Consider the following 27920-nt stretch of genomic DNA (forward strand, 5'->3'; position numbering starts at 1 on the left):
ACTTATATTAATTTCAAACTCACTATTTTATTTCCTGTTAAACATATAAATGGAGGCAAATATCTTATCCATAGCCTATTGGAAATAACCAGATGCTTTGTGGAATCTCAGGGAAAAGGTTAATTCAAGGACACTTTGCAAGGAAATGATCCTTAGTAAAACATCGATCTATTTCATGGCTAAATGATATGCTGCCCTAAAGCTAAAAATAGCATTATTCATTAAATCCAAATTTGTTCCTAAACATTAATAGACACTTGTTAGAGCATAACATTATCTGAAAGACAATTAGATGGGACTTTTACTCTAGAGGACTTTCTTATAAAAGTTACCTTTCTGGATTACCTATTTTCTTACATAATATCAAATTATGTTTGAAATATAATTATAAGGCAATATGTGTTTTACTTAAGCAGTAAAAAAAAAATACTTTGTTAGTGTTTCAGACAATGGGTAGAGACTTAGCATTTAATTGCTTGAAAAGTGTGGTGGGTAAATAAAAAAAATTAATTGAATACAAATGGGTCTTTTTTCTTATCGCTATGGAATTTGTGAGATAATAGTAGGAAAGGGATGAGGAAAGAATGAAGACTTCAGGATAGTTCTAGTGAAAGTGTAGTTTTACTTTGAGACTATTCTAACTCTAATTTTTTTTTCTGTATCTTAACTATCTTCTATTTTTTTCTTTTTCATCCTGATTTATTTTCTTTCCTATTCTTACAAAATATATAACTTTGATATTCTGTAATATGAGAAATCGTTGTCTTGACTTTCTTCAAGTGATCTATACTTTAAATCACAGTTCTACGCTTGGAGGTCACTGTGAACTCCCAAAGTACAAACTCTGGCTAATATTGTTACTAATACCACTAGCCTAATTTTCTTTCCTCTCTGTTTTTTTCTCGGTATGCCAGGACCAATTTAACCTTCTAAAAGTGTGGTGTTTACATTATGCTTTCTGATTCTATCCCAGTTCTCACACAGCCAATCATCCATTCCTGTTGAACATTCTTCTGTCCCAGTCACCACCAAATGTAATCTCATTTACCATTTATAATCCTACTTTTGAATATAAAACCCTTCATTAAATAAAAACAAGGATTTTTCTCACATATTGAATACCTGCTCTTGCCAGGTATCTTTATAGGTCATGTATGTGTATAACTTTTATTTAAGCCTTCTAACCATCTGGTGGAATAAGTATTAATTTTAGATGTGAACATTAGAGTATAGAAAAATTAAGTCATCTGCCTGTGGTCATACAGCTCACAGCTTGAAGAGAGAGAACTTTAAAACTTTCTTACTCCAAAGCTCATATTATGCCTTCTATTCATGCTGATTCTGATGGCTCTGTTTAATACTTGATAATAGGAGTTGTTTTTTTTTTTTTTTTAATTTGCAGAAATAAGAGACTAAGAAAGATATGGCTGCATCTGGTTCTAGGTCAATGCAAATATACTTGGTGTATGTGAAATTTCTTCCAGGTTGTATTTGTCTTGAATGTTGTATCAAATATACATCTGAGATAAGTAGCAGAGTTAAACACATAGTCTGTTATTTGGTTGTAATACAGTTCTGAATGCACACCGCTGCCATTGTATCTGAAAGTGTGGTAATTTTCTGAAATCCGTATTTGATCTCAGATAGCATGACAGCTGCTTAGAGATGTTATGCAAGTTTAGAACCCTGACAAATGTATCATATTATGAAAATGCAAAGTCTCTGATATTTTTGTGTGGTGTCATGTTAAGTACTATCTAAATACTAGTTTATTAATTTGATGGTTCACTTAATACTTCTGTTTTATTTAATATCTTAACTCAGTCTCTTTATATCAAACCAAAGATGATTCACATAAATTACTTTCAGAGAAAAATGCTCAAGTGTTTAAGAGTAATTTAGAAGATTAAAAAAATTTTAAATATACTTTGTATAAATATTTGACTTCCCTGGTTGCTCAGATGATAAATAATCTGCCTACAGTGTTAGAGACCCAGGTTTAATCCCTGGGTTGGGACAATCCCCTGGAGAAGGGAATGATTACCCACTCCAGTATTCCTGGGGCTTTCCTGGTGACTCAGAAGGTAAAGAAACTGCCTGCAATTCAGGAGACCTAGGTTTGATCCCTCCATGGGACAGATACCTTGGAGAAAGGAAGGGCTACCCACCACAGTATTCTTGCCTGGAGAATTCCATGAATTGACTAACACTTTCACTGTACATATATACCCTTGTTTTTGGAAGATAATGTTTGCAGTGATTTTTATTTATGCAAATTTTGCTTTTAAAATGAAGAAATTAAAATTTCAAAATTCTTCGTTGGAAACTAAGTAAATTGAATTCAAATTCTTTGTATAGCTTTAACAACCTTTTCTCGTCTATCCAAATCTTTCTTTATATTATGTTCCCTTGCTCCTTACTTACTCAGTAGACCTCACATACTAGACAAATTAGAGTTCTATAGCTGTTCTTTATCTGCTCTTAACTTTCTTCATAACAACTCATAACCTAGAATCCTTCCCCAACCACTATTTAGCCAAATTTTATCTACTCATGCTCTAGCACAAGTATCCTTACAAACTTAAAAATTCCATGGTCTATTCAAATGCACTCTCATTTGAGAAGTTATATATAATAATTATCTTGGCAAGCAGCAAGAAAACTTTAAAGAAAAAGTACTCTTTTTAAAGTTTTAGACCTTGTAAATTATAGCTCATATTTTAAAAAATATGTGTTTTAATCAATCTGAACTTTGAAACTTATTTTGGTTCTACCCAGTGATCATTAACACCAGACGTTTAAACATTTTATAGGATGGTGATGGGAGGAAGTTGTGTAATAGGCATCTAATTTTTCATTTTATTGCTCTACTTCTTTTCCCTAAGAGTTAATTGTAACTTGGAGCATCCATTCACAGCAGAATGAGTCTTCCATGTAGAACCATGTTGGAAGGGCATGTTTGTGAGAATAGATACCATCCATCGTTTTATAGGACATGGATTATGGAGCACTGACCTGTATGTGCTTATGACTGTGTAATATTAATAAATCATGGAAATATTGCCATATTAAATTTGAATATTTAGCACTTAAACCCCCTATCTAAGCATCTATGCATAATTAAATACTCTATTTGAAATATATTTTCCAGCCTTGTTAAATGAATATTTCTCAGAAACACTTGATCCTTTTTGGTTAATATGGATAAACTTTTTTTGAAAATGTATCACTTTCATTAAGTTACCATATGTCAGTTTTATATTGCTAAGAAGTTAATATTTGTTAATGAATGTAATTGCAAATCATTCAGATTTCAAAATCTGTCTAATAACCTGGAAGAATACAGATTACACTCAAACAATATTTATAAACATTTCTAAAGTAAGAGTTTTTTTTTTTTTTGAAAATAGCTGCAGTTTAGCTATTTGGAATGAAAAAATGTTGCTGAATGGGAAACTGTTGTTTTATAATTAGCAATGGTGTTATAGGACTATGTACCGATCAGTTATTAAAACAGTGCCACAAGGCATTTTAAACATTCGGCGTGTGCCAAACATGTAAAAAAAAATCAAGCTCTAAAAATACTTAAATGGCAAAACATGTAAATATATAAAATGAAAGGTGGATTAATATGAATTTTTAAAGAAGATATGGAATACATTTATAGTTAGGAGAATTTGTAATAAGTGAATATTTAACCAGTGGGAGGATATAAAAACATTATAAAGAAGATATTATAGTGTCTTCGGTAGGTTATTATGGGGGAAAAGTACAATAATGACATGCAATGTAATTTGGAAAAAATTGAGGTTCAGTTATTTTGTAGATATGTGGTTAAGAATAGCTTAAAAGTAGAAGCAACAATTCCAAGATGAATAGCATTCACAGGCTAATACTAATCTTTATTTAGAGTGTAGAAAGAAAGCAAATATAAAGTAAAATTTCAAGTATGATTTGAGAAGGATATATGAAAAATTTAAATTGAGAAAAAATTATGCCATCAGAATTTAAGGTACCAGTTTCCTCAAAGTAAATCAATGTCCAAGTTCAGAAGAACTTTTATTTCAGCAGTAACAAAAAAATTAGTTTTAGCATATAATTGTTCTAGATATGAATTAAGTTTAATCTGAATTAAATAAATTTTATTAAATTTTAATCTGAACAAATAAGGAATTTTCCATGTAATTTATGAGGAAAGATTTTACTTACATAAAGCATTCATAGAATGTTTTCTGTATTGTGAATTTTTTAAATGTTTAGTTGAAAATTGGTCAAACCATAGTTTCCTAATTATAATCTTAAATATTAGTGATATAAATTAGAACACTTTCATCAGACTCAATATTTCCTTTCTAATATTGTTAAGTGTAGTGAAGTTATATAGTTTTGATGGAGGACAGATAACCTAATCAAGATAAATATATTCCTTCCAAGTTTTTGAGAGCTTCTCTGGTGGCTCAGACAGTAAAGAATCTGCCTGCACTGCGGGAGACCCAGATTTGATCCCTGGGTTGGGAAGATACCCTGCAAAAGGAAATGGCAACCCACTCCATTATTCTTGCCTGGAGAATTCCGTGAATAGAGGAGGATGATGGGCTACAGTCCATGTGGTTGCAAAGAGTCCTTCATGACTGAGCGACTTTCACTCACTCCAGATTTTTGATACAGTAACAGGGAAAACTGTCTGCCATCATCTGATAATCTTTGATATATGTTAGAAACTATCTTTCAGTAGTAATTTTTAAAGTAATTTAATATGTTTTATAACTGGAAATTAATATCCTAAGTAACAGTGTATTTCAAACAAGAAGAACATACTGAAAACTCTTTTTAAAAAACAAAATCCTACATTGTTTTAGTATCCATTATTCATCCGTAGCTTTCTTAAGGACAGTGTGCATCTCTCTCAAGGAGACTGTGTATGATTTTCCTAAATATGTAAGTGAGAGGTGTGGGAGTCAAGCATATGGTCTGTTCCTCAGTTTTGAAAAATTACGGAAACAAAGGAATTGGTGAATTACAAACAAGCACTGGTAGACATGCATGATGACATGACATCTCTGCATCATGCAATGTGCGTGCTAAGTTGCTTGTCTGACTCTGTGGACACTATTGACCATAGCCGCCCAGACTTCTCTGTCCATGGGGATTCTCCAGGCAAGAATACTGGAGTGGGTTGTCATACTCTCCTCCAGGGGATCTTTCCAACCCAGGAATTGAACCTGAGTCTCTTACGTCTCCTGCATTTGCACGTGGGTTCTTTAACAGTAGTGCCACCTGGGAAGCCCCAGTAATTTATGGTATTGCTAATCTTCTCAACAAAATACAGGTATATATTTTTCTCTTATGCAGTTGAAGAAACTGAAATTCAGAGAGCTTTGTAAACTTGCCTAGCACCAGAATGTTCAGCGTGTTTTTAAGTCCTTTGCTGTTTCTTTCAAAAAACAATTTGGCAAGTTGTATGTGTGTGTGCACATGTTTCTAGAATATCTCACTTAACACATATCACATTTTGCACAGCACTTTAAATTATTGGTGAGTACACCTTCTGGCATCCATATTTTACTGAAAGTTGTTTAAAAATGGTGATATTTTAGACTTTCAGCCACATTCTCCTTATTTGACCCATAGTATTAACATAGAGCTTTGTACATGGAAAAGTTTAAAGAAATTCTTTAGAGTTGGAAATATATGTTGAACTTGACTTAAATTCTTTTTATTAGTAGTAAATTTTTTTGAGTAACCATTTTGTTCAAATGTGATTTAATGAGTCTTATGTCTTTCCTTGTTTTTTCTTCTATGTGTTTTCTTCTATGTGTTTCCTCTATGTTTTCAAAATGATTTGAATAAAAATCCCCTTTATATGAAAACTGATTGGTTTGGCTAATAGCAACATGTAGTTGGAAAAAAAAAATAATTCCAAAAAGTTTTCTTTCTTTTTTTTAATGTTAGTATTGAAAGAGTAATGGCTTATTTTTCTGTAGATTATGAACAGTCTTATCTGGAACATTATCTACTAAAATTTCAATTTTATTCTTTGTACCTCCAAATTAGCATATTATTGTGGAACGGTGAGTGAAAGGTCCATGGATGGTGAGGCTAGAGTGTGAGAACATGTCACTGTCCTCAAATAATAGCTTCCATTCATCTAAATTCCTTTCCCTACCTCTGTTTACACACAGGTGTTTACATAGTAAACAGTACATGGTTACACTGTAATCATGAAAACAAATTTTTATGCATAAATCAAGTTCAAAATAATCTTAGTAGACATGGCTTTATGCCCTGCCATGATATCCTAAAATAAGTCATTGTTACAGATAATCACTTTCTTATACTTTCCATAATTTTCTCCTGTTCCTTCAACAAGTTGGAAATACATGAAATAAACTGCTGGTTTTCACTAAAACTAGGCTTAATTTACTTCATAATTGTGATACTCATATTTCACTATGGAAATAATTTTTTGATTCCTTCACAGGGTACAATATTATAATTAGTCCAGTTTCCTTTTTAAGCATGTCTATCTTCTTCTTTCTCTTTGTCCCTCCAGACCTACTTCATATATTCGTGTTGTTCCTTTGTTCTTTACTCAGCACAAGTGGGTAACATGTTTAAGCAAAGCCTAAGTCTTTCCTTGGTGTGCTGCAATTCATGGGTAGCAAAGAGTCGGACACGACTGAGCGACTGAACTGAAATGAACTGAAGTCTTTCCTCAAAAGCTTGGTATATTTTGTCTATTCCTTTCCATAAGTAACACCCCTGATTGTGCTCATAAGTAAGTAAGTGTTACTCACTCAGTAGTGCCCGACTCTTTGCGACCCCATGGACTGTAGTCCACCAGGGTCCTCTTGTCCATGAGATTTTCCAGGCAAGGATACTGGAGTGGGTTGCCATGTCCTTCTCCAGGGGATTTTCCCAAGCCAGGGATCAAACCCTGGTTTCCTGCACTGCAGGCAGATTCTTTACCAACTGAGCTTCAAGGGAAGCCCCATAGATCTTGTTTATTTCTACCACAGGGAGAAGAAAGAGCACTAATGTTGGAGGCAGACATTCAGTTTGAAATTCTTGTTCAGTAACATGTCTGATTTTCCTTCTCAGTAGACAGGAGACAATATTATCTGCATGATAGATCTGTATGAATAATTTAATCATATAATTGTGTAATACCTAGAAAAGTAGTTGTCATATGAAAAGAACTGAAAAATATTAATTCTTCTCTTTATATTGAGACTTCATTTATTATGATTTTCCCATTACAGGAAAAGTTGTGGGAAAAATTTTTCTACTTTAGTTGCATACTCAATAGTATCCACCAAGGAAGATATTTAGTATATATTTTAGAAATAGTGAATAAATAACTCACCTATATGAGTTGCTATTAAAATAGTACTGTATATATTTATGGGCTTCCCTGGTGGCTCAGACAGTAAAGCATCTGCCTGCAATGAGGGAGAGCCGGGTTCAATCCCCGGGTCAGGAAGATCCCCTGGAGAAGGAAGTGGCAACCCACTTCAGTACTCTTGCCTGGAATATTCCATATGTGTGTGCGTGTGTTTGTCTGTGTACATATACATGTCCCTTAATGCTACAGTTATAGAGGGGAAGAGAAGATAATTGAATGTTGAGGGGGATTGTTTACTTGTTGATGGGTCAGTCAATTTACATATCGTTATTTAAGTATCCATAATCATATGCATGTAAAAGAAGGCTATTTTAAAGTAGTACCTGCTTTCAAATTTATTTTCAGAAAGAGTTATATACTTGTGACATGACAATTAAATGTAAGTTCTAAATGTTTTCATATAAGTCAAAATGTTAATTTAAAAAAAAAACAAGCAAAATATTGCACAGAAATTATTTTCACATTATTTATCTCAACCTCATTTTTTCTTGTCAATGCTTTCTCTGTTTGTAAAAGTAAAATGTTATGAGAGTGTTTATTATGAGCTTAGTTTTTCTATTATGTCTGTGAGTCTAGAAAGAAAATTATTATATCTGTTGTTTCCAGATTTAGTTTATTCCAAGCCTATCTGTACAGTAGTGACTCAGTAAATATTTTTGCTTGAATTTTCAAATGTTTGGCTTCTTACACAACCACATTAAAAAGTAAAAGTAAGATAAAATTGAAAATTCATGAGATATATAAGAATTGTTAATATATATAGGACTTTCATACTTATTGTTCTGAACAATACATATTTTAGGTATTGCATATAATATATGACAAATTTTAACATATTTAATGTTCATGTAACCATATGAATTAAGTAACATTGCTTCCCCATTAACAGACAGGAAATCAAGAAACTGAATGCTTAAAAGACTTACCTAATGTCTTAGTATTAGTAGAGTTGTGTGTATGTTAGTTGCTCAGTCGTGCCCAACTCTTTGCAACCCCATGGAGACTGTAGCCTGCCAGGCTCTGCTGTGCATGGAATTCTCCAAGCAAGAATACTGGAGTGGGTTGCCATTCCCTTGTCCAGGGGATCATCCCAACCCAAGGACTGAACCTGGGTCTCCTAAATTGCAGGCAGATTCTTTACTGTCTGAGCCACCAGGGAAGCCCACTAGTAGAGCTAATAATTCAGATTAGATGGTCTTGTTTCAGAACCTGTGCTCTTAATTACATACTGTGTAGTGCCAGAAATTCAGATAAATACATGTAATTTTGCCTTATAATGAATGCAAGCACTTCAGAAATATTTTCCAATGTCTTTTGATAGAATGAAGGTTATTACAATCCTCAGTAAGCTATCTCTATTTTGAATATTTCTTTCCAGAAAAAAATTTAGATTTATACTCAAAATGTGAAATATATTTCATACTATTTCACAATAGTGAAATATATACTATCAATAATTGCTTGAATAGAGGGAAAGAGAGAGGAAAGAAAAGAAAGAAAAGGAAGACCCAGTTAGTACTTGATTGATCAGTTTTAAAGATGCTCACTGTGAAAAACAACATCTTCAGAACTGAGGTCATGTACCTTCAGTAGATTTACTTTCTGAGATATATATGTGCAAACTTTAAAGAGAGGGCAGCTATATCAGTTTGATTCAGTAAAATAACTTTACAATGCTTAAAATTTATAGTGTCTTCTATTTAACTTTTAAGCAAAATTACTCATTTTGAGTTGTAGGATCCTGGAAGATAGGTTGCATGTTTTATTCAATATTTTGCCCTATTTTCTTAGCACAGTACTTTGTAATTTAGAGGCTACTCAGTAAACTTCTGCTAAATGAATTGATTTTGATTGAGCATAATTAATTAACATAAATTATAATTTTCACAAATTTAATTACAAAATAGTTAGAAAAGTAATATAGTTAAAATTTAGAATAATTTCTGAATTATTCTCAGGGTCTGGAATGAAAGTAAGACTCATACATTTAACTTTTTTGTTTACACATATAGTAATCATAATGAATGATTTTTTTTCTATTATTAGTAAAAATTATATTATGGATAATATTTACCCTGAGTAAACACCAAATGTTTAAATGTATTGATAAATTATACAAATTAATTATTATACTAATGAGTATAGTTTATTTATATTAATTTGTTCAGTGAGACTGAATTATTTGTGTCAGTTTGGGGGTTGGGAAATAAACACTGTGGTAATGCATAAGTTAATAATGTCTTTTAGGTTACTTACTTATTTTTATGTATGATGTGTGTTTTCATTGCAATGAGGAAGGGAGGAGGTGTACAGATGTTCTTGTCAGCAAGGAAACTTTCAAGGAAATGATAAAACCTATATTTGATAACTTTTTTTTTTCTTGTTTGCAGGATTCTGAATTGGGTATTGGTGTTTCTGTTTTGAAGAATATTTCTTTTTGAGCTGTTTTGTTTTTAATCATCCATCTTGGGATACAGAAAAAGAATCAGAGAGACACTTATTTTAAGTTTAGAATACTCACTCCTGAGGCACCCTCACTGCCGAGCTCACGACCATGTGGCCATCACAGCTACTAGTCTTCATGATGCTCTTAGCACCGATAATTCATGGTAAGACTTTTAATTATATTTTTCTGTGACAATGTTGTCTCAATAATTTACATTAGATCCTTTAGTTTAAGTTTTTGTGCTATGATTTTGCAGTTTTTGCCTACCATGTAATAATAGCTGTAAGTAATGTACTTTAAGCTGTAATAAATAGAATGTTGAGTTTTATTTCTTAAAATACCATTTAAAATGTGTATTTAACCAAACTATTTTTTTACATTCATGTTTGATTATTTTTATCACCCTTAAAGAGTATCATTTGAATTATTAACTATCATTTATTATGAACTTAATTGACCTATTTTGCTAAGTAAAATAGCTTTTAATATAGTAAATTCCCTTTTGAAAGAAATCACTCCAAAATTCTACTTTCCTGAACCCAGTAATTATTTGCTTCTGAGTGTTTAGTACCCTGCTCAATCCTTAACACACAAAATTAAATTGAAACCTCTCGTTAAAGCATAATTGTGATATCCCTTTTAACGAGAAAAGAGACAAAAAGCATTATCAAAACAGTATCAACATAAGGAAAAATGTATTTTTCCTGAAACATGCTAATATACTCATGAAAGACTGTATACATTGTTCATTTAGACATCTTGGTACTTATAGCATGAGTATGATAGTTAAGAAATGCTCTATCTTCCTTTGCAGATTTTTATAAAACATCTAATTAGTCAATAAATAAGCAAAACAAATTCTGTACCACTTAGAATAATATTTATTTAATCCCTCTAAAAATTTCCAGATTAAAGTCTATACATGTGTTACTTTTTCCCAATTTAAAGTTTTCTACTGATTATCATTGATTTTGCCCTTAAATGAAAATGGCATAATACAGTCACTGTCGCATATGTTAATGATAATTATAGAAAAGAAAAAAGGACACAGCTGTACTTGCCACTGCTTAGGAGGTCTCAGAGTATTATAGTTTAGCAGGCAGCTGAAATGGCTTTTTAGCCTCCTTGGTTCATTTTTGGTTTTTAATTGACTATAGAAATCTATTGTAGTTTTTCAGTGATGCAGTTCTTAATTTGACTCATTCATATGTTTTAACATGAATTGCATTCTACTGTCATATTAAAAACAGGATTAAAATCACTTGTCTTTTGACATTTTCCCTAAAATTTCCCTGCTTGCACAGCTTTATTTCTAACAAATTGCTATGAGAGAATGCTTTTTTAAAAAATAAAAGTAAAGTTATACCACCATCTCATTTTAAACAATGTAAAATTGTTAAATATTTCAAAAATTTCCCTTAATTCTTATACTGATGTGACATTCACATACTTGGGCATGTATGACACTCTGTGATATGGGACAGCATAGGAATTACGTTCCTTTAAACAAATGCTTTTCTAATTGTCAGTGTACCTAAAGATGATTCCACTTAGCCTTTTGATTTTATGAAAATGTATCACTCGTAAGGTTATTTGAAGATTAAATAAATAGGATGTGTAAAAAATCTAGCACATAACATGACTGATATTAAGTGATTGAACATGTTAATTTCCTTCATCATACTATCTAGCCTTCCAGTATATTTTTGTTGCAGTAAATTGTAATGGCTAAGAATTAGCTTACCCTGAGAGCTTCTTCATTTGATACTGATATTCAGGGAAAAAATCTCTAAGTATATATACAATTCATGTTTACAAAGTCAGTCTAAAATTGTACTATTAGAGCAAGGTAGGTTAAAAATAGCAGAAATACACATTGTAAGAAAAACTTTCTGTTCAGAGGTGTAGTTTCTGGTCTCCTAAACCTGACACCTACTTTGTATCTCATGAGTCCCAAAGATCACTGAGGCTTACACCATGATTCTTGAGTTGAGACCTGTGTTGAACAAGCATACAGAAATACACATATAATCTATTCAAGTAACTCTAATAACTATTTAAAAACTAATAAAGTACAGAAAATATTGATGCTGGCATATAAAAATATATTAAATATTTTGACTAAAAAACTAAAATAATGTTTTCATTTTCTGTGAACTACTTTATATCATCCTATGCATATCAGGCTAAACAATATAGAAACTTTCCACTTATAAACTTTATTCTTATTACCTTGTGTAAGTATTTTAAAATTTTTCACCAGAGAAAATGCAAGTCAGTTTTGGTTGCCTTCTATGGAAGGCTTTCTCCATTGCCTTGTGGTGCCACTTCAGACTTGTAAATGAAGGGCTCCATGTAAGCAGATTTTTTGAGTTCAGCTTGCTCATAAACAGAAAGTGTGTGTGCCTTTGATCAATGCAGAAATATAATAGTATTAGACATTTTTGGAGTCCCCACCAGTCTTGGCTTGAAGGAATATCATATAGCTTGAAACCTGAGAGGACTGAAATAAAATAGATGTCTTAGTAATAGAGGTTCTTTATATCCAGAACATCCCTGGATAGCATGTCCTTGCCTACTAGCTATATTTCTTCTCCTGATCAGAGAGAATTAACTTTTCTGGATATGACCCAAATTTCTGGCTTTTTCTCCAGAGTAATAATAATGACTACTTCCCTGGTGGCTCAGACAATAAAGAATCCGCCTGCAATGCAGGAGACCTGGGTTTGAGACCTAGATCGAGGAGATCACCTGGAGAAGGGAATGTCTACCCACTCCAGTATTCTTGCCTGAAGAATTCCAAGAGCAGTGGAGCCTGGCATGTTACAGTCCTTAGGGTCACAAAGAGTTGGATATGACGGAGTGACAAGGACATAGTGATTCAATAGCCATAAACTTTAAATGTGTTGGTACAGTTAATTATCACAGCATTCTCATGGGTTTAATATTACTTATTATTATCATCATTACCATTAATTTTTTATAGTGAAAGTATTGGGGTACCAAGTGACCAAACAACTTGAGTAAAGTTGCACATGAGACCCCGAGAGGTCTTAAAATGAAGGATTTATCTTCTTGAGCTCTGATTTTAACTGCCAGTAAATAATCAGTTCCTGTTAAAGCCATTCTTCCCTGTAGAAAATTCCACATCAGCTCTCCTGGTTCTTGTGAACAGACGAGGTAAAAAGGTAGATTTCTGCCTCTTCCATGTTCTGGGCATAGACTGACTGGGCTTTGAAGTCTTAACAGATCTGAGATAAAATTTCAGCTCTACTGTCTACAAGTTCTGTAACAGTTACTTGGTAAATTAGTTAACAAATAACATTTATCATAGACTTCGAGTCAGATGACTGTGCTAGCTACTAAAGCTATGGTAATGAACAAGGGATTCTTAATTCTTCCCCCAAGTTTACAGTAACTTAGAAATTTGTAAGCCTGCTTTTTATCTGTAAGAACAAACACGTACTCCATGTAGGATTATTTTAAGAAATGAATGATATACACATAGTTCCTAACATAGTGCTTGGCACTCAGTTAATCTTATTTCTGTTTTATTTTCCTACCCCTAATTACTTTGAAATAGAGCTAAACCTCTCAGCATTAGATAAGGAAGATATACAATTATCCTTATTCTTATCCTGAGAATTGAAGTCTTTTGCTACTAAAACCTCAACATTTTGATTTTACCAAAACATTTTAATACTAGTATCTAAACAAAATTATTGTTAAACTGATTATATATATCAGACATATATAAAGACAATATATAATTGTCAGTATATTATATTATAGTATATAATTCTCAGTGGTAGTAGTATGTAGTAGTATGCATTTTTTGCATGATTTCTGCATGGGTAAACTTATAAACTAAGCTAAATAATTAATTCTGAATAATATTTACGTTAGTTGAGTAATCTCCCACATCATCCTAGAGAGTCTGGCCAGTGTTTTTTATAGGAAAATAAAGTTAATTAGTATATCCACATTTTGTGTATATTTATATATATATACAAATTTAAACTTAAGAAATGTCTCTGGTTCTGTGTTTATCTGTCCATATTTTATGTCTCTGTGTACCTCTGTATTTCTATTTTTCTGTTTTCCATGACTGTGTCTCCTTTCTGTATAACCATAAAATCCTTATCTATAATGCAATGAGACCTGGCAGAAGTAAAGAGAAGTAGTGAAAGCAGATGGCCAGTTCTTTGGTGTTAACTAATGTAGTGTTGCATGAAGATAAATGACTTTTTTGTTCTAATGATGTGGTTGGGAGCAAGGAAAAAGAGACAGATCAGAGAACAAAAATCCAGTGATAACATGAGCACCTGGGAGTCATCCTGACTGGCGGTAAAACAAAATCATGGTTCAGTATAGGACCCACACTAGGAGATCTGTCCTTGGGAGGGATGCCACCCAAGCCATAATGGGTTGGGAGTTGAGAAGGTGATTGCCATGCTCAAATATTTTAACTGCATCTTATGTTAATTAAACCGTACTTAGCAAGTGTATCACAATGATAGAGATAGAACACAGGGTCATTGTAGCTTATTGTGTGTAAAAGGAAACAGTATTTTTAGTGATATCTTTGCAGAAAAAAGTAGAATTTAAAAAATTTTTCCACGAGCCACCATATATGTACTTTTTCCCCCAAGTCTATTTTGTGTTGGTAAAATTGCATGTGTATTTAATATATTAATGAACTTTAAAGCTAACAAATTAATTATTATAAACAGTTCTTAGCAAGGACAAAACAATGATCAAACACATATATCTTGTACTATTATGTTTTTATGTAATTTGTTTTATTATTAATCTATTTTTAGTTATAGTATTTAATGTGTCAATAATTTAAAATAATAATTCAATAATATGTGAAGCTTGAGAAAGTACCAAATTATATTTTACCACAGAAAATATTACCATATAATTTTTTTTATGAAGTCATGTTTTATTAATGGTGAAAAAGGTAGGTTGACTTCTAAGCTCTGCTTTGCTATTTTATTTTCTTTTCTATAAATTAATCATCCTTTAAATGTTTACAATGCTTGCCAGCCTAGATAATTTGTAATACTTGCAGTAATATCACTATCTGTATGTTCAAATATGTTACACTGAAAAATCTTTGTCATCATCATGATACATGAGATTATTGAGAACACACCCAATAGCATCTGTTAATACATTAGCCACTTGGTACTTAAATTCAAAATAAATATTAATATATATTTCAAAAGTTAACTATGCAGTCTCTAATACAACAGTATGTACTACCAACATGTACACCTGACAGCTTTCCTTTGTAAGAATGTGTTTTGGAGCCTTCCCTATGCATTCAGTATGCAGTTTGGCAATTGGAAAATAATTTTATTTTGCCTTTGCATCTACAAAATATGTTATGTGTGAATTTTATTGTAGTGACACTCCTCTACAAGTAACAAATGAGCACTTTGAGAGCAAAGTAGCATTTTCTATCTTCAGATTTTATGTACTGTGACTGTTTTGAGGGTGTAGAATCATGTATTATTTTTCGTGCTTCTTGGCTTTTGGGTAGACTGATTATACTAGGATGGTCGTTGTGCACTTGATGTTGAATAAATCTCAAGTAGTTTGATATGTAATATATAAGTATCTAATTATCTGTCTCCCTCTTCTTTGCATTGCTATTTTCATTCTCAATGTAAGAATAGTGCTCTTACATTTATAATTTCATGTAAATAGCCATAGGACATTTTTCATACAATTATTTCCTGCATGCAGATTGGAAAATAATTGCTTAATGACTAATCAAAAAATTGAAATGCAATAGGGAAGATCTCATCATGAAAATAAGATGCTATATATCAATGTTATATCATGATCTGTTTTGACAGTTTAGAATAAGGCCCTGTTGAAAACTAGGGTTAAGTCATTCTCTAATTTATTTCAGATTTTTAATTGATGAATTAAAAATAAACTTGTTATTTTAATAATTACATTTTTATTTTATTTGAATCTATGTTTCTTTACCATCATAGCAGAACTAGTTTCTTTAAATATAAAAACTTGTCTTTGTATCAGAAAAACTGTATATGAATGATTTGACCAAAGGAGTTAGGTTAGGTTAGCTAAGGATTTGCAAGGGAAATATGCTGATTGTATTTCCAAAAGTAATGGATATATACCTTCAAACAAAACTAGGCTCTCACAGTGACACTTGATAAACTTTCTGTGTTTATTTGATCTATACACACTGTAGTTTGTGGTGATATAAATGTCATGAAGTCAAGGTTATAGCTTGATAAAGTATAAGAACATAGTCTCATATATTTCTATGTCATTACCAGTGTCACCTATTTTATTGTCTAAGTAATCCTCCTCAAACAAATTTAAATCAGAAGGCAAAAATTCAATAGTCCCATGATCTGGTGGTACAATTAATACTAATGGTTAGATATTTTTTTCAGTCGTGCAAGTGCATATTTTTTAAAAGTGGAATAACTTTAGAAATAAAAGTTGTATCTTTAATACTGATTTCACCTTAAAATGACATTTCTAGCCCTTCACTAAAGTTTAAAAAATTATGATAGCATGTTATATGAAGGAATCATTGTTTATCTAAACATATATTATTGGCTCAGCATTGAAGGTCATTGATACATTACAGTTACAAATCGCAGTATAAGGGAACATGGTTGTATATAAAATTTGACTCTATCTTTGTACCCATAGAAGAAAATCTCTTGATAATATGGAAAGTAAAAGAATGACTCATTTTTGATTAATTCACAACTATCTAAAATAAATGGTCATAAAAGATCAAAACAGCTTTGCTTATTATCACCACCATTTGTTTAAAATAATTCCACAAGTTTTGCCTACTATAATAATCAACAAATTTAAATAAGAATAAATATTCAAATATTAAGATATAATTGTTACTTGCAGGTAGATTATGATGCATTTAGAAAATCAATAATATAATAACTTTCTCAGAATCAATGAAAGCACTAAGTTCAAGTTTATGATTCATACATGCATATATGATTACATCACAGTGGAAATGAAATGCCTCAATTACTTAGGAAATATAGGAGGAACTACATTAAACCTAGGAGAAGAAAACTGTGAAACTTACTGTGAATTGTAACATAAAACACCCAATATACCATGTTCCTGAATAGAAAAAGACTAGGAACAGCAAAATTGTAAGTTATTTCCCAGTTAATTTTTATGTATGTTCACACAACTGCTTTCAGAGTACTGATGTGAGCTTTTCCATGTAGAAATTTAATGAAATTATTCTAAAATATATATTGATATATATAGAATATTAAGCAAAAGTTTACAAAAGTGAAAAGAGTAATAGGTAGATATAAATTTAACATATATATTATGAAAGAACAGTAATTAAGACATAATATCAAAATTAGGGTAATTGATCAATTGTGAAAATGAGATTCCTGAAAAATCACTGCATTCTATATTTGTATTAGAATGACTACTCAGAAAATCAAATATCTAAGACAAAAAAGAGTCAAATAAGGATCAAATCAACTGTGTGTGTATGTGTTTCCAGTTATATATTATGGAACTTCTAGAGAAAGACTTCCTTGAGTTGCTTACTTTAATTTCCATTCTTAATGTATTAGATAGTGTAAACTTTGGCTGTGGTCACGGTAGAATTCAAAATGAATAATAGCTTCTAGAGAATATATTCTTATTCACCAAACGTTTCAAGAAAGGTAAATGTTTCTGGTTGGGCAGTATATGTATGTGTGTGTGTGTGTGTGTGTGGGTGTGGGTGTGTGCACGTGTGCACGTGTGCATGTCTCTGTGTTTGAAGGACAGAGGAGATGCCATTCTCTTGTTCTCACAGTTATTTATAGACTCAGTCTATTAATGGCAGAAGAGTTCCAATATCTTTCTGAGACTCATCGTCATTCCTCTCCACAGAAGGAAGAGTATTGGGAGGATTCCAGTGGGAGGTTCTTATATGGATATGCTTGGAAATAGAGCACATTACTTTTGTTTCCACTTCCATTAATTAAAACTGTGCCTCATAGCTACACCGATAAATAAGTCTGAAAATTGTAGTCCTCTTGTGATGAAGGAAGAAGAAAATATTTAAAAGTATATTGCAGTTTTTTAAAAAACTAGATTTGATGCATCAATATCTTTTTAATGTATAAATGGGTACTTAAAATATCTTTCCTGAGATATATTTCACATACCACAAAATTTAGTTCAGTTGATTTTAGTGTTTGCATAGTTGTGCACCTTTTAGAATGGAATTAGTCCTCCAAAAAGAAATCCTATATCCATTAGTAGTCACATCCATCTTCCCCTTGGGAAGACCCCGTCCCTGACCATCAGTAATCAATGTCTCTATGCATTTCCCTATTGTAGACATTGCAACTTGCTTCTTTCATTTAGCATAATATTTTAAAAATATATCTATACCATGGCATGTATCAGTAGTTCTTATTTTATTTCCAAGTAGCCTGTTGTATAAATATACCACATTATATTTATCAGTGGATGGAAATTTAGATTATTCCCCACTTTTTGGCTATTCTGTATAATGTGGTTATGAAAATTCATGCATAAATTTTTGTGTGGACGTTTTCACTTTTCATGGGTATAAACCTAGGAGTGGACTTGCTGAGTCACATGATTACTATATGTAGCATTTTGAAAAAGTGCTAAACTACTTTCCAAAGTGGTTGCACAATTATACATTGCAATCATTCTTGCATTCTCAACTATATTTGTTACTGTCTTTTTTCTTTTAATCAATCTGGTCAAAATGAAGTAGTATCTTGTGGTACTTTTTTTTTTTTTTTTTTTTGCTGCTCAGTAGTTTCTTTTTGGTGATCTATTTTAAATATAGTAGTTTGTACATGTCAATTCTAAACTCCCAGTCTTGACTTATATTTCTCTATGGCATAGTCTTGAGCCCATTTTTGTATACTTGGTTATTTGCATATTTTACTTGAAGAAATATTATTTAATCATTTCTTTTTATTTTTCATTTCTAAGTGTTCTTTATATAAATATATTTTTTGTAAAAAGATCACAGGGTGCCATTGTTACAGTACACTTGGATTTAAGAAATCTTTAGATTGCATTTTCTAAGAGTTTTTTTGCTTGGATTTGCCCACTTACATCTCAGCTATTTTAAATTCACTTTGAAATTGTATATCATTTGTCTAGCCCCATTCCACCTTCTTTTTTACTTATGAATTTGTGTCCTAAAAATAGTTCATTAACTTTTTTTTTTATGATTGCAAAAACTTCTAATTGACAATGATTGTAACTTTATTCTGATATGTGAATTGTATAGTGGTGAATGATACACAGAATAGTTAGGTAATTCATTAGATTCTTCTAGTCAGTTTCCAATTACTCGTCCTTAAGAAAATGCTAAAGAACGTTAAGCTTTAATTGTGATGACCAGAAGCGTTTCTATTTTTGTTCTAGTCTGAATTCTTCTACCAGATTCAGAAAGTCCTCTTTTTTACATTTTTTATATCTTTGCTCAAATTATAAACAGTGCATCTTTTATTTCCATAGACTTATATTCTCTGGTGTGTTCTACAAACAACTCAATGCCTCTTTAAATCTCAAGAAAGTTATGCGATTTGTTGTGTCTGTCAAATTTACACATGTTACTTAGTATCCTTTGGACTCACTCATATCATATCTTTGAACAAACAGAAAAAGACGAGAAACGGAAAAGGACTTGAAGTATTGTTTGGAAAGAATCCTAGTTAACTTGCACTATTTTAGCCCATTGAACTTTTCTGAAATATTACTATTTCGGGAGAAAAGATTAGGACATATAGATAATGATTTATAAATGTTACTACTGAACAGCTGTTACATTTTTAAGAAACCCTGAGTAATGGAAGATGTCCTATTTAGAAAGTAATGCTTACATGAAGCCCAGAAACTGAAGTTTATAGTATTATTCAATTTAAACTGCTTTGAAATTCTAATTTGCATGGTTCTATTGAATGAAGTGAAAAGATTTCAGGCCTTAGAATCTAATTCCAATTCTGTTACTGCTAAGAAACATGACCTTAACCAATTTGAATCACAGTTTCCTTATTTTTTATAAGGGTAATTAGGCCTACTTTGTTGTAGTATGAGGATTAAGTAAAATAATGTATAGAAAGGCCTTAGCACCAAGCTTCACACATTTAATCTTGGGAAAATGTGGTCATTAAAACATACCTTCAGGAATTAGACCTAAAAACCAAATGACCTGGATAGTTAGCAAGTTTTTAAATACTACAGTCTTGGGTCACTTACTTTCCATAGTGTTTTTCAAAGACTGCATTGTATATTCTTAACCCCGAAATGTGACAGTTTCTCTAATTATGAGTCTACACATTCGTACACACATTCCATCATTATATTCAGGACTCACCCACTGGACTGTAACTAAGTCTTTAATGAGTTACTAATGAACATCTTAAGCTTAGATAAGCAAGAAAAGAAAAAAAGTTTGAGCATTTTGAAAAACTATTCATAGTTAAGGCTGTTGCTTTTAATTAGGCTATAAGCCCAGTGAAATTTCCTGTCTTTACTCATCTTCCCAGGTTTGAAGAAATTGAATAATAAGTGACAGATGTACCCTCCCTTTGATATTATTAATGTAATGTGAAGTAAAAAGGGATAAATACATTGAGCTAAAATAGAGAAATCATTGTTTGATTAAACACAAAGATATACAAATTCAAAATAGTATTTTTCAATGATTCATTTTTTTTCTTAGACTCTGATGACTTCAAAACCAGTTAATTTTGTTGTTGAAGTAGAAAATAACAGATGTCAGGAGGAAAAAAGATCCAGGCATGATTATACCTTGTAGATTAAAAAAAAAAATCCTCTATATGGATGAAAGAACAAACAGCTTTTACATATTACTGCTTCTCTCCAAGCTGTTAGAGATACTGTGAAAGTAGTGATCACAGACACTACCTGAATTAGATCAGGACTATTATTTTCTGTAGCTCTTGTTATAAATCAACAATGATGGTGACTGTTTAGCAATGATCCATTTAAAAAATTCCTTTTGATAGTGAAGTTGGTGAAACCATTCAGACCTTAAGGGCACATGATTAAATAATGAAGAGAGATAATACATAAAATTCAAAGCAACAGGCTGGCATGATGCTCACTCCAGGGTGCACTCATATTTGCTTAAAAAGAAACCCTTTTATATTAGTCACAGTGGCTCAGGACACTGGGAAGAGCTGAGATAGCCCAGATGTTTTATGGGTTACACACTGTTGTTAGAGGCAGGCTTGACATTGTGCCTCCACACACAAATTAAAAATCAGCATGTCAATTTTTAAAAGTAAGTGCCCAATAATAATCACACTCCCTGTCTATATATCATAGTATAAAAACATAGTCAGTTGTTTTGACCTGTGAGCCTGTTAACATGTCTGCTTTCTTGTGAACCAGCATGTAGGCATTCATTTTGTATATGTCCTGAGGATGGGGTTGATTGGTAAAAGTTCCTTATTATTTGAAAAATAATACCAAAAACATTTTCATTCTTCTCAACTACCTTCAGAAATGCCAGTTATGATTAGCTTAGGATGGGGAGAAAGCACTCACTAACAAGACAGATCTCTGTCAAAATATGTATAATTTTTGCTGTTTTTTTCCCCCTACATGTCAAGTACAGGTGTCAATGGGATTAAAGTAAAGTACCTCATTACTATAGTTATAAAGATTTTCAAAGAAATTATTTAGAACATTCTGAAGGCACATTTTCTATACCATTAAAATGTTAACATTCTTTAAGAGGAGAGTAGAGGGAGGGAAATTAAAGGAATATTTATATTCTCCAAAGAATAAACTCCACATTTATACTTTTGTTATCATGAATTGAAATCTGTTTGTGTTATGTTTACAAAGAGACAGTTATGATATTTTATTTAATTTAAATGAAAATAATGTGCTTTTAAGAGCTGATTTTTTTTACAAATTTGTATCAGTACCAGAATTTTATTCTCTGCTTATTTATTTTAACAAATATTTGAGATATTTCTATTGCAATATTTCAGTGCAAGCAACCATTACAGTGAGCCACAATTTTTCTTTTATTTTTAGAACATAGAAGATATCATGGTTGAAAGACAGTTAAAAATAATCTTTTAATGTTGTTTCTATTGTTTTTTTAACACTGGGAACTTAATTTCCCTTTAGCTTTATTCATAACAGGTGTTTGCTTTTTCCACTAGTCTCAGGATGTCTTCTGTTGCTTTCAGAACTTGAACTGTCAGTCTTTTGATGAAAGTTTAAAACATTTGAATGTGTTTTATTTTCCTGTAACAAGCTCTGTTTTAGAAAAGAGCAAGAAACTCAGTTTGAAAGGAAAGTTGCATATACACATAGAGCATATGAACACTACATAAGACAAGCATTAGAAGAATCTGTTGAGTTAAACAATATACGCATGTACTCTAAAAGTTGCTTTATCATATACAGGTAGAAAAGCCATCACTTCTGAGCCATTTCTTCTAAGACCCAGAATTAAATCAGAATTTTCTCTGTATTGGAACTCCCATGATGTAGTTTCTACCTGGTAGTTTCTACCTTAGTCAGGTAGAAGTGGAACATTTATGACAATTGTTAGAGATTACTTCGTTGTTGTTAAATTGCTAAGTCGTATCCGACTCTTTGCCACCCTGTGGACAGCAGCACCACAGGCTTTCCTGTCCTTTACCATCTCCCGGAGTTTGCTCAGATTCATGTCCCTTCAGTCAGTGAAGATATCTAACCATTTCATCCCCTGCAGCCCTCTTCTCCTCTTGCCTTCAATCTTTCTCAACATCAGGGTCTCCAGTGAGTCAGTTCTTCACATCAGGTGGCCAAAGCATCTGAGCTTCAGCTACAACATCAGTCCTTCCAATGAATACTCAAGGTTGATTTCCTTTAGGACTGACTGGTTTGATTTCTTTACAGTCCAAGGTACTCTCAAGAGTCAAGGGACTCTCCGGCACCACAATTTGAAATCATCAGTTCTTTGGTGCTCAGCCTTTCTTATGGTCTGAGTCTTATATCCATACATGACTACTGGAAAAATCATAGGTTTCACTGTATGGACCTTTGTCAGCAAGGTGATATCTTTACTTTTTAGGTTTGTTATAGCTTTCCTTTTCCAATGAGTCAACTCTTCACATGAGGTGGCCAAAGTACTGAACTGAACTGACTGATAGCTTTCCTTCCAGGGAGCAGGTGTCTTTTAATTTCATGGCTGCACTCACCATCCACAATCATTTTGGAGTCCAAGGAAATAAAATCTGTTACAGCTTCTACTTATTCCCCATCCATTTGTCATGAAGTGATGGAACTAGATGCTGTGATCTTAGTTTTTTGAATGTTGAATTTTAAGGCAGCTTTTTCACTCTCCTCTTTCCCCCTCATCATTAAGCTCTTTAGTTCTCTTCACTCTCTGCCATTAGACTGGTATCATCTGCATATTGGAGTTTGTGGCTGTTTCTCCTGGCAGTCTTGATTATAGCTTTTGACTCATTCAGCCTGGCATTTTACATGATGTACCCTAAATATAAGTTAAATAAACAGGGTGACACTACAACCTTTTCTTATTCCTTTCCCAATTTTGAATCAGTCTGTTATTCCATTAAAGTTCCAACTTTTGCTTCTTAACCTGCATACAGATTTCTCAGGTGGCAAGTAAGGTGAGCAGGCAGGTAAGTTCTCATATTCTTATCTTTTTAAGAACTTTCCAGTTTGTTGTGATCCACACAGTCAGCGGCTTTAGCATAGTCAATGAAGCTGAAGTAGATGTTTTTCTGGAATTTGCTTGCTTTGTCTATTGCCCAACAAATGTTGGCAATTTGATCTCCGGTTCCTCTGCCTTTTCTAAATCCAGTTTGTACATATGGAAGTTCTCAGTTCACATAGTGCTCAAGCCTAGCTTGAAGGATTTTGAGAATAACCTTACTAGCATAGGAAATGAGTGCAATTGTACCCAGCCTATAAAGTAATTTTGCAGCTGTCATACTTACTTTAGGGAGAAATCAGGAAAGAAGTAATTTATTAATATAGCCAAGACGAAGGCGATGGCAGAAAGGTAGAGTCTTTCAGGTATGCATAAAGAAGCACAAAAAATGGGAAATGACTTAAAAAAAAAGAAATAATAGCAATCATCTCTCCCTCTCCTCCATTTTTCCTTCCTACTTCCTCCCTCCTCTTCTACCCTGTCTCTATTGATAGATAGATAGATATACATATGGCACTAAATTGGATTAGATATTTTGTATCACTCAGTCATTTTTTGCTAACAAGAATTTCAATGTAATTTGTAGCATTTATGTAGCATGTTGCCATTGCTGCTGCTGCTAAGTCGCTTCAGTCCTGTCTGACTCTGTGCGACCCCATAGACGGCGGCCCATGAGGCTCCCTGGTCCCTGGGATTCTCCAGGCAAGAACACTAGAGTGGGTTAGTTGAACACTTTTTCACACAATAGCTCAGTGACTACTCATAGCAACTCTTTGAATCATACATAGTAGTATCATTAATTCTAAGAGACACAAATAAACTTGGAACTGTCAATCTAATGATTCAGTGACATTTCAATAGGTATTAGACAAGAAACTCAAATCAAAATCCCTTAACAAGCTCTTAGAGGCTTCTTCCAAAGCATTTTAATAACCTATTGAGAATCACCTTATTTTGTAGACCTCTGATTTTAATTAGAAATAAACCAATCAGAGCAGCATATGTTACTAGAAGAATGAACTAGAAATAAAAGAGGAAAAGGAAAGAAGTAAAGTTCGTAAAGTTTGATTTAAGGAAAGCAATATTGTATTTGCTTAAATCTTGGAAATTAAAAGACAAATATTTGAAGACAGGTGTTTTCTAGAAGTAGATTAATGTGTTTTGCACATAGCCTATTTGCATTGAATTTAGCCAGTGGGTGGAGAATGCCATAGTATAGATATCACATGTTTCTCAAAATGAAGAAGGATTTGCTTCTTCATATGTAATTGGGTGGGTGGCTCAAGAACAGAGTGAATTTGTAGTCACAGTCTCCTCATATGAAACTTAGTGATTTTTAGCAGGGATAATCTTAGAGTTATTATCTATTGTATGAGTTGAATGGTTCTTCCCAGACTTGAGATTGCATATTTTTAATAGAATGCCAGACATATAACTGCAATATTTATCTTGAAGACTTAGTTTTATAAGCTTCAGGAAGAAAAATTAGATTTATATTTATAACTCAAATATTTCCCCAGAATTTATATAATACCTTAAAGATAACATATATACTATTTTTTAAAAGAAAAGTTAAGATTTTAGCTCTGTTCTAAAAATATTAGAGATACCAAGGGAACATTTCATGCAAAGATGGGCTCTATAAAGGACAGAAATGGTAGGGACCTAACAGAAGCAGAAGATATTAAGAAGAGGTGGCGAGAATACACAGAAGAACTGTACAAAAAACATCTTCACAAGCCAGATAATCACGATGGTGTGATCACTCACCTAGAGCCAGACCTCCTGAAAGTCAGGTGGGCCTTAGGAAGCATTACTACGAACAAAGCTAGTGGAGGTGATGGAATTCCAGTTGAGCTATTCCAAATCCTAAAAGATGATGCTATAGAAGTGCTGCACTCAATATGCCAGCAAATTTGAAAAACTCAGCAGTGGCCACAGGACTGGAAAAGGTCAGTTTCCATTCCAATCCCAAAGAAAGGCAATGCCAAAGAATGCTCCAACTACTGCACAATTGCACTCATCTCACATGCTAGTAAAGTAATGCTCAAAATTCTCCAAGCCAAGCCTCAGGAATACATGAACCATGAACTTCCAGATGTTCAAGCTGGTTTTAGAAAAGGCAGAAGAGCCAGAGGTCAAATTGCCAACATCCGCTGGATCGTGGAAAAAGCAAGAGAGTTCCAGAAAAACATCTATTTCTGCTTTATTGACTATGCCAAATATTTGACTGTGTGGATCACAATAAACTGTGGAAAATTCTAAAAGAGATGGGAATACCAGACCACCTGAAGTGCCTCTTGAGAAATCTGTATGCAGCTCAGGAAGCAGCAGTTAGAACTAGACATGGAACAACAGACTGGTTCCAAATAGGAAAAGAAGTACATCAAGGCTGCGACTGTCCCCCTGCTTATTTAACTTCTATGCAGAGTACATCATGAGAAACGCTGGGCTGGGAGAAGCACAAGCTGGAATCAGGATTGCCGGGAGAAATATCAATAACCTCAGCTATGCAGATGACAACACCCTTATGGCAGAAAGTGAAGAGGAACTAAAGAGCCTCTTGATGAAAGTGAAAGAGGAGAGTGAAAAAGTTGGCTTAAAGCTCAACATTCAGAAAACTAAGATCATGGCATCCGGTCCCATCACTTCATGGCAAATAGATGTTGAAACAATGGAAACAGTGACAGACTTTATTTTGAGGGGCTCCAAAATCATTGCAGATGCTGACTGCAGCCATGAAATTAAAATACTCTTACTCCTTGAAAGGAAAGTTATAACCAGCATAGACAGAATATTAAAAAGCAGAGGCATTACTTTGCCAACAAAGCTCCATCTACTCAAAGCTATGGTTTTTCCAGTAATCATGTTTCAATGTGAATGTTGGACTCCAAAGAAAGCTGAGAGCTGATGAATTGATGCTTTTGAGCTGTGGTGTTGGAGAAGACTCTTGAGAGTCCCTTGGACACCAAGAAGATCCAACCAGTCCATCCTAAAGGAGATCAGTCCTTTAGGTGTTCATCGGAAGGAGTGATGTTAAAGGTCAAACTACAATACTTTGGCCACCTGATGTGAGTAGCTGCCTCATTTGAAAAGACCCTGATGTCTGGAAAGATTGAGGTCAGGAGAAGTGGACGACAGAGGATGAGATGGTTGGATGGCATCACCGACTCAATAGTCATGGGTTTGGGTGGACTCCAGGAGTTGGTGATGGACAGGGAGGCCTGGCATGCTGCGGTTCATGGGGTCACAAAAAGTCTGACACGACTGAGCTGAACTGAACAGACTTCGTCCATGTGGGCCACCTTACAGCCCCTCCACTTTTGCTGCTAGTGGTGACTCAGATTCCTTTGTTGAGATGGTCAATTTAAAGACTAGTTTGATCTACTCACCCATAAGATACTCTGGCTTCATGGAACACCTTGCAATTAATAGTATTTTTGTGCTTCTCCATCTTACCACATGAAATAATTTTATTATCTGATCCAAACCCATTCTTTATAGGTCCCCAGACCTTGCTTTCTAGTAGTTTTAGCAGTCTTATTTCTTGCTCAAGCTGAGATTCTTTCATTTAATGCAGACACTCATGCTTTTCAACTGATAGTGATTCCATTCCACATGCATTTTCAATCAGTTAGTTTTCTGCCTACTCTAGCAATTTACCTTTCCTGAAATAATTGATCTCTAGTTCCATTCTTATGTCTTTTTCCCTTTCCTACCCTAGTCCTTTTTTCCCTAGAAGCTCTATTCAATATTCTAACCAAGTGGCTGGTTGTTCCCAAACTAGACTCCTTACCCTGGTTTACAATGCCAATAATCTGGCTGTTGCTCACCTCTCTGATCTCAGTCCAGAACATTCTTCTCCCAGTCTACTGTACACAGTTTCATTGGTCATTGTGATAATTCTTGATCAGCCCAAGGCAGTTCCAGATTGAGGCCTTTGGAGTGCTCTTTACTCCTGATTTTTTATGACTAGCAACTTCTAATTTTGCTTCCATATGTAGATCTGTAAAAATCTAAACATAGTAGAATTTATTATTCTATTTAAACTTTCTGTGGATTACTCATATCTATATGATATTAAAATTATTAATATATTTGCATGTTTTCTGTCTCCCACACAAGAATGGGTTATTCGTTAAAGTAGGTATATGATCTCTCTTTTTCACTAAAATCTCCAGCACCTAGAAAAGGGCTTGACATATAATTGTAACTCAAAACATATTTGTTGAATGAATGAACAAGTAAACCCATGCTCCATCATTCCAGATCTTCTTGTTAATTTGGCAAAATCTCTTAACTTTATTATAACTGAAGCTTGAAGG

General features: G+C 33.1%; 1 protein-coding gene across 12 annotated transcripts in view; it reads left to right on the plus strand.

Annotated features, from left to right (window-relative positions):
• The window catches only part of ADGRL3 (adhesion G protein-coupled receptor L3), a 936369-nt gene that overhangs the window by 351974 nt on the left and 556475 nt on the right, over positions 1-27920 (plus strand). For all 12 annotated transcript variants that reach the window (XM_070292434.1, XM_069593110.1, XM_069593111.1 and 9 more), the window contains one exon: positions 9796-10014. In XM_070292434.1, coding sequence (XP_070148535.1) covers positions 9960-10014 — 55 coding nt within the window. In that variant the 5' untranslated portion in view covers positions 9796-9959. The remainder of the gene's footprint in view (positions 1-9795; positions 10015-27920) is intronic.

Source organism: Ovis canadensis, chromosome 6 (assembly GCF_042477335.2).
Source record: "Ovis canadensis isolate MfBH-ARS-UI-01 breed Bighorn chromosome 6, ARS-UI_OviCan_v2, whole genome shotgun sequence".
Taxonomy (NCBI): Eukaryota; Metazoa; Chordata; class Mammalia; order Artiodactyla; family Bovidae; genus Ovis; species Ovis canadensis.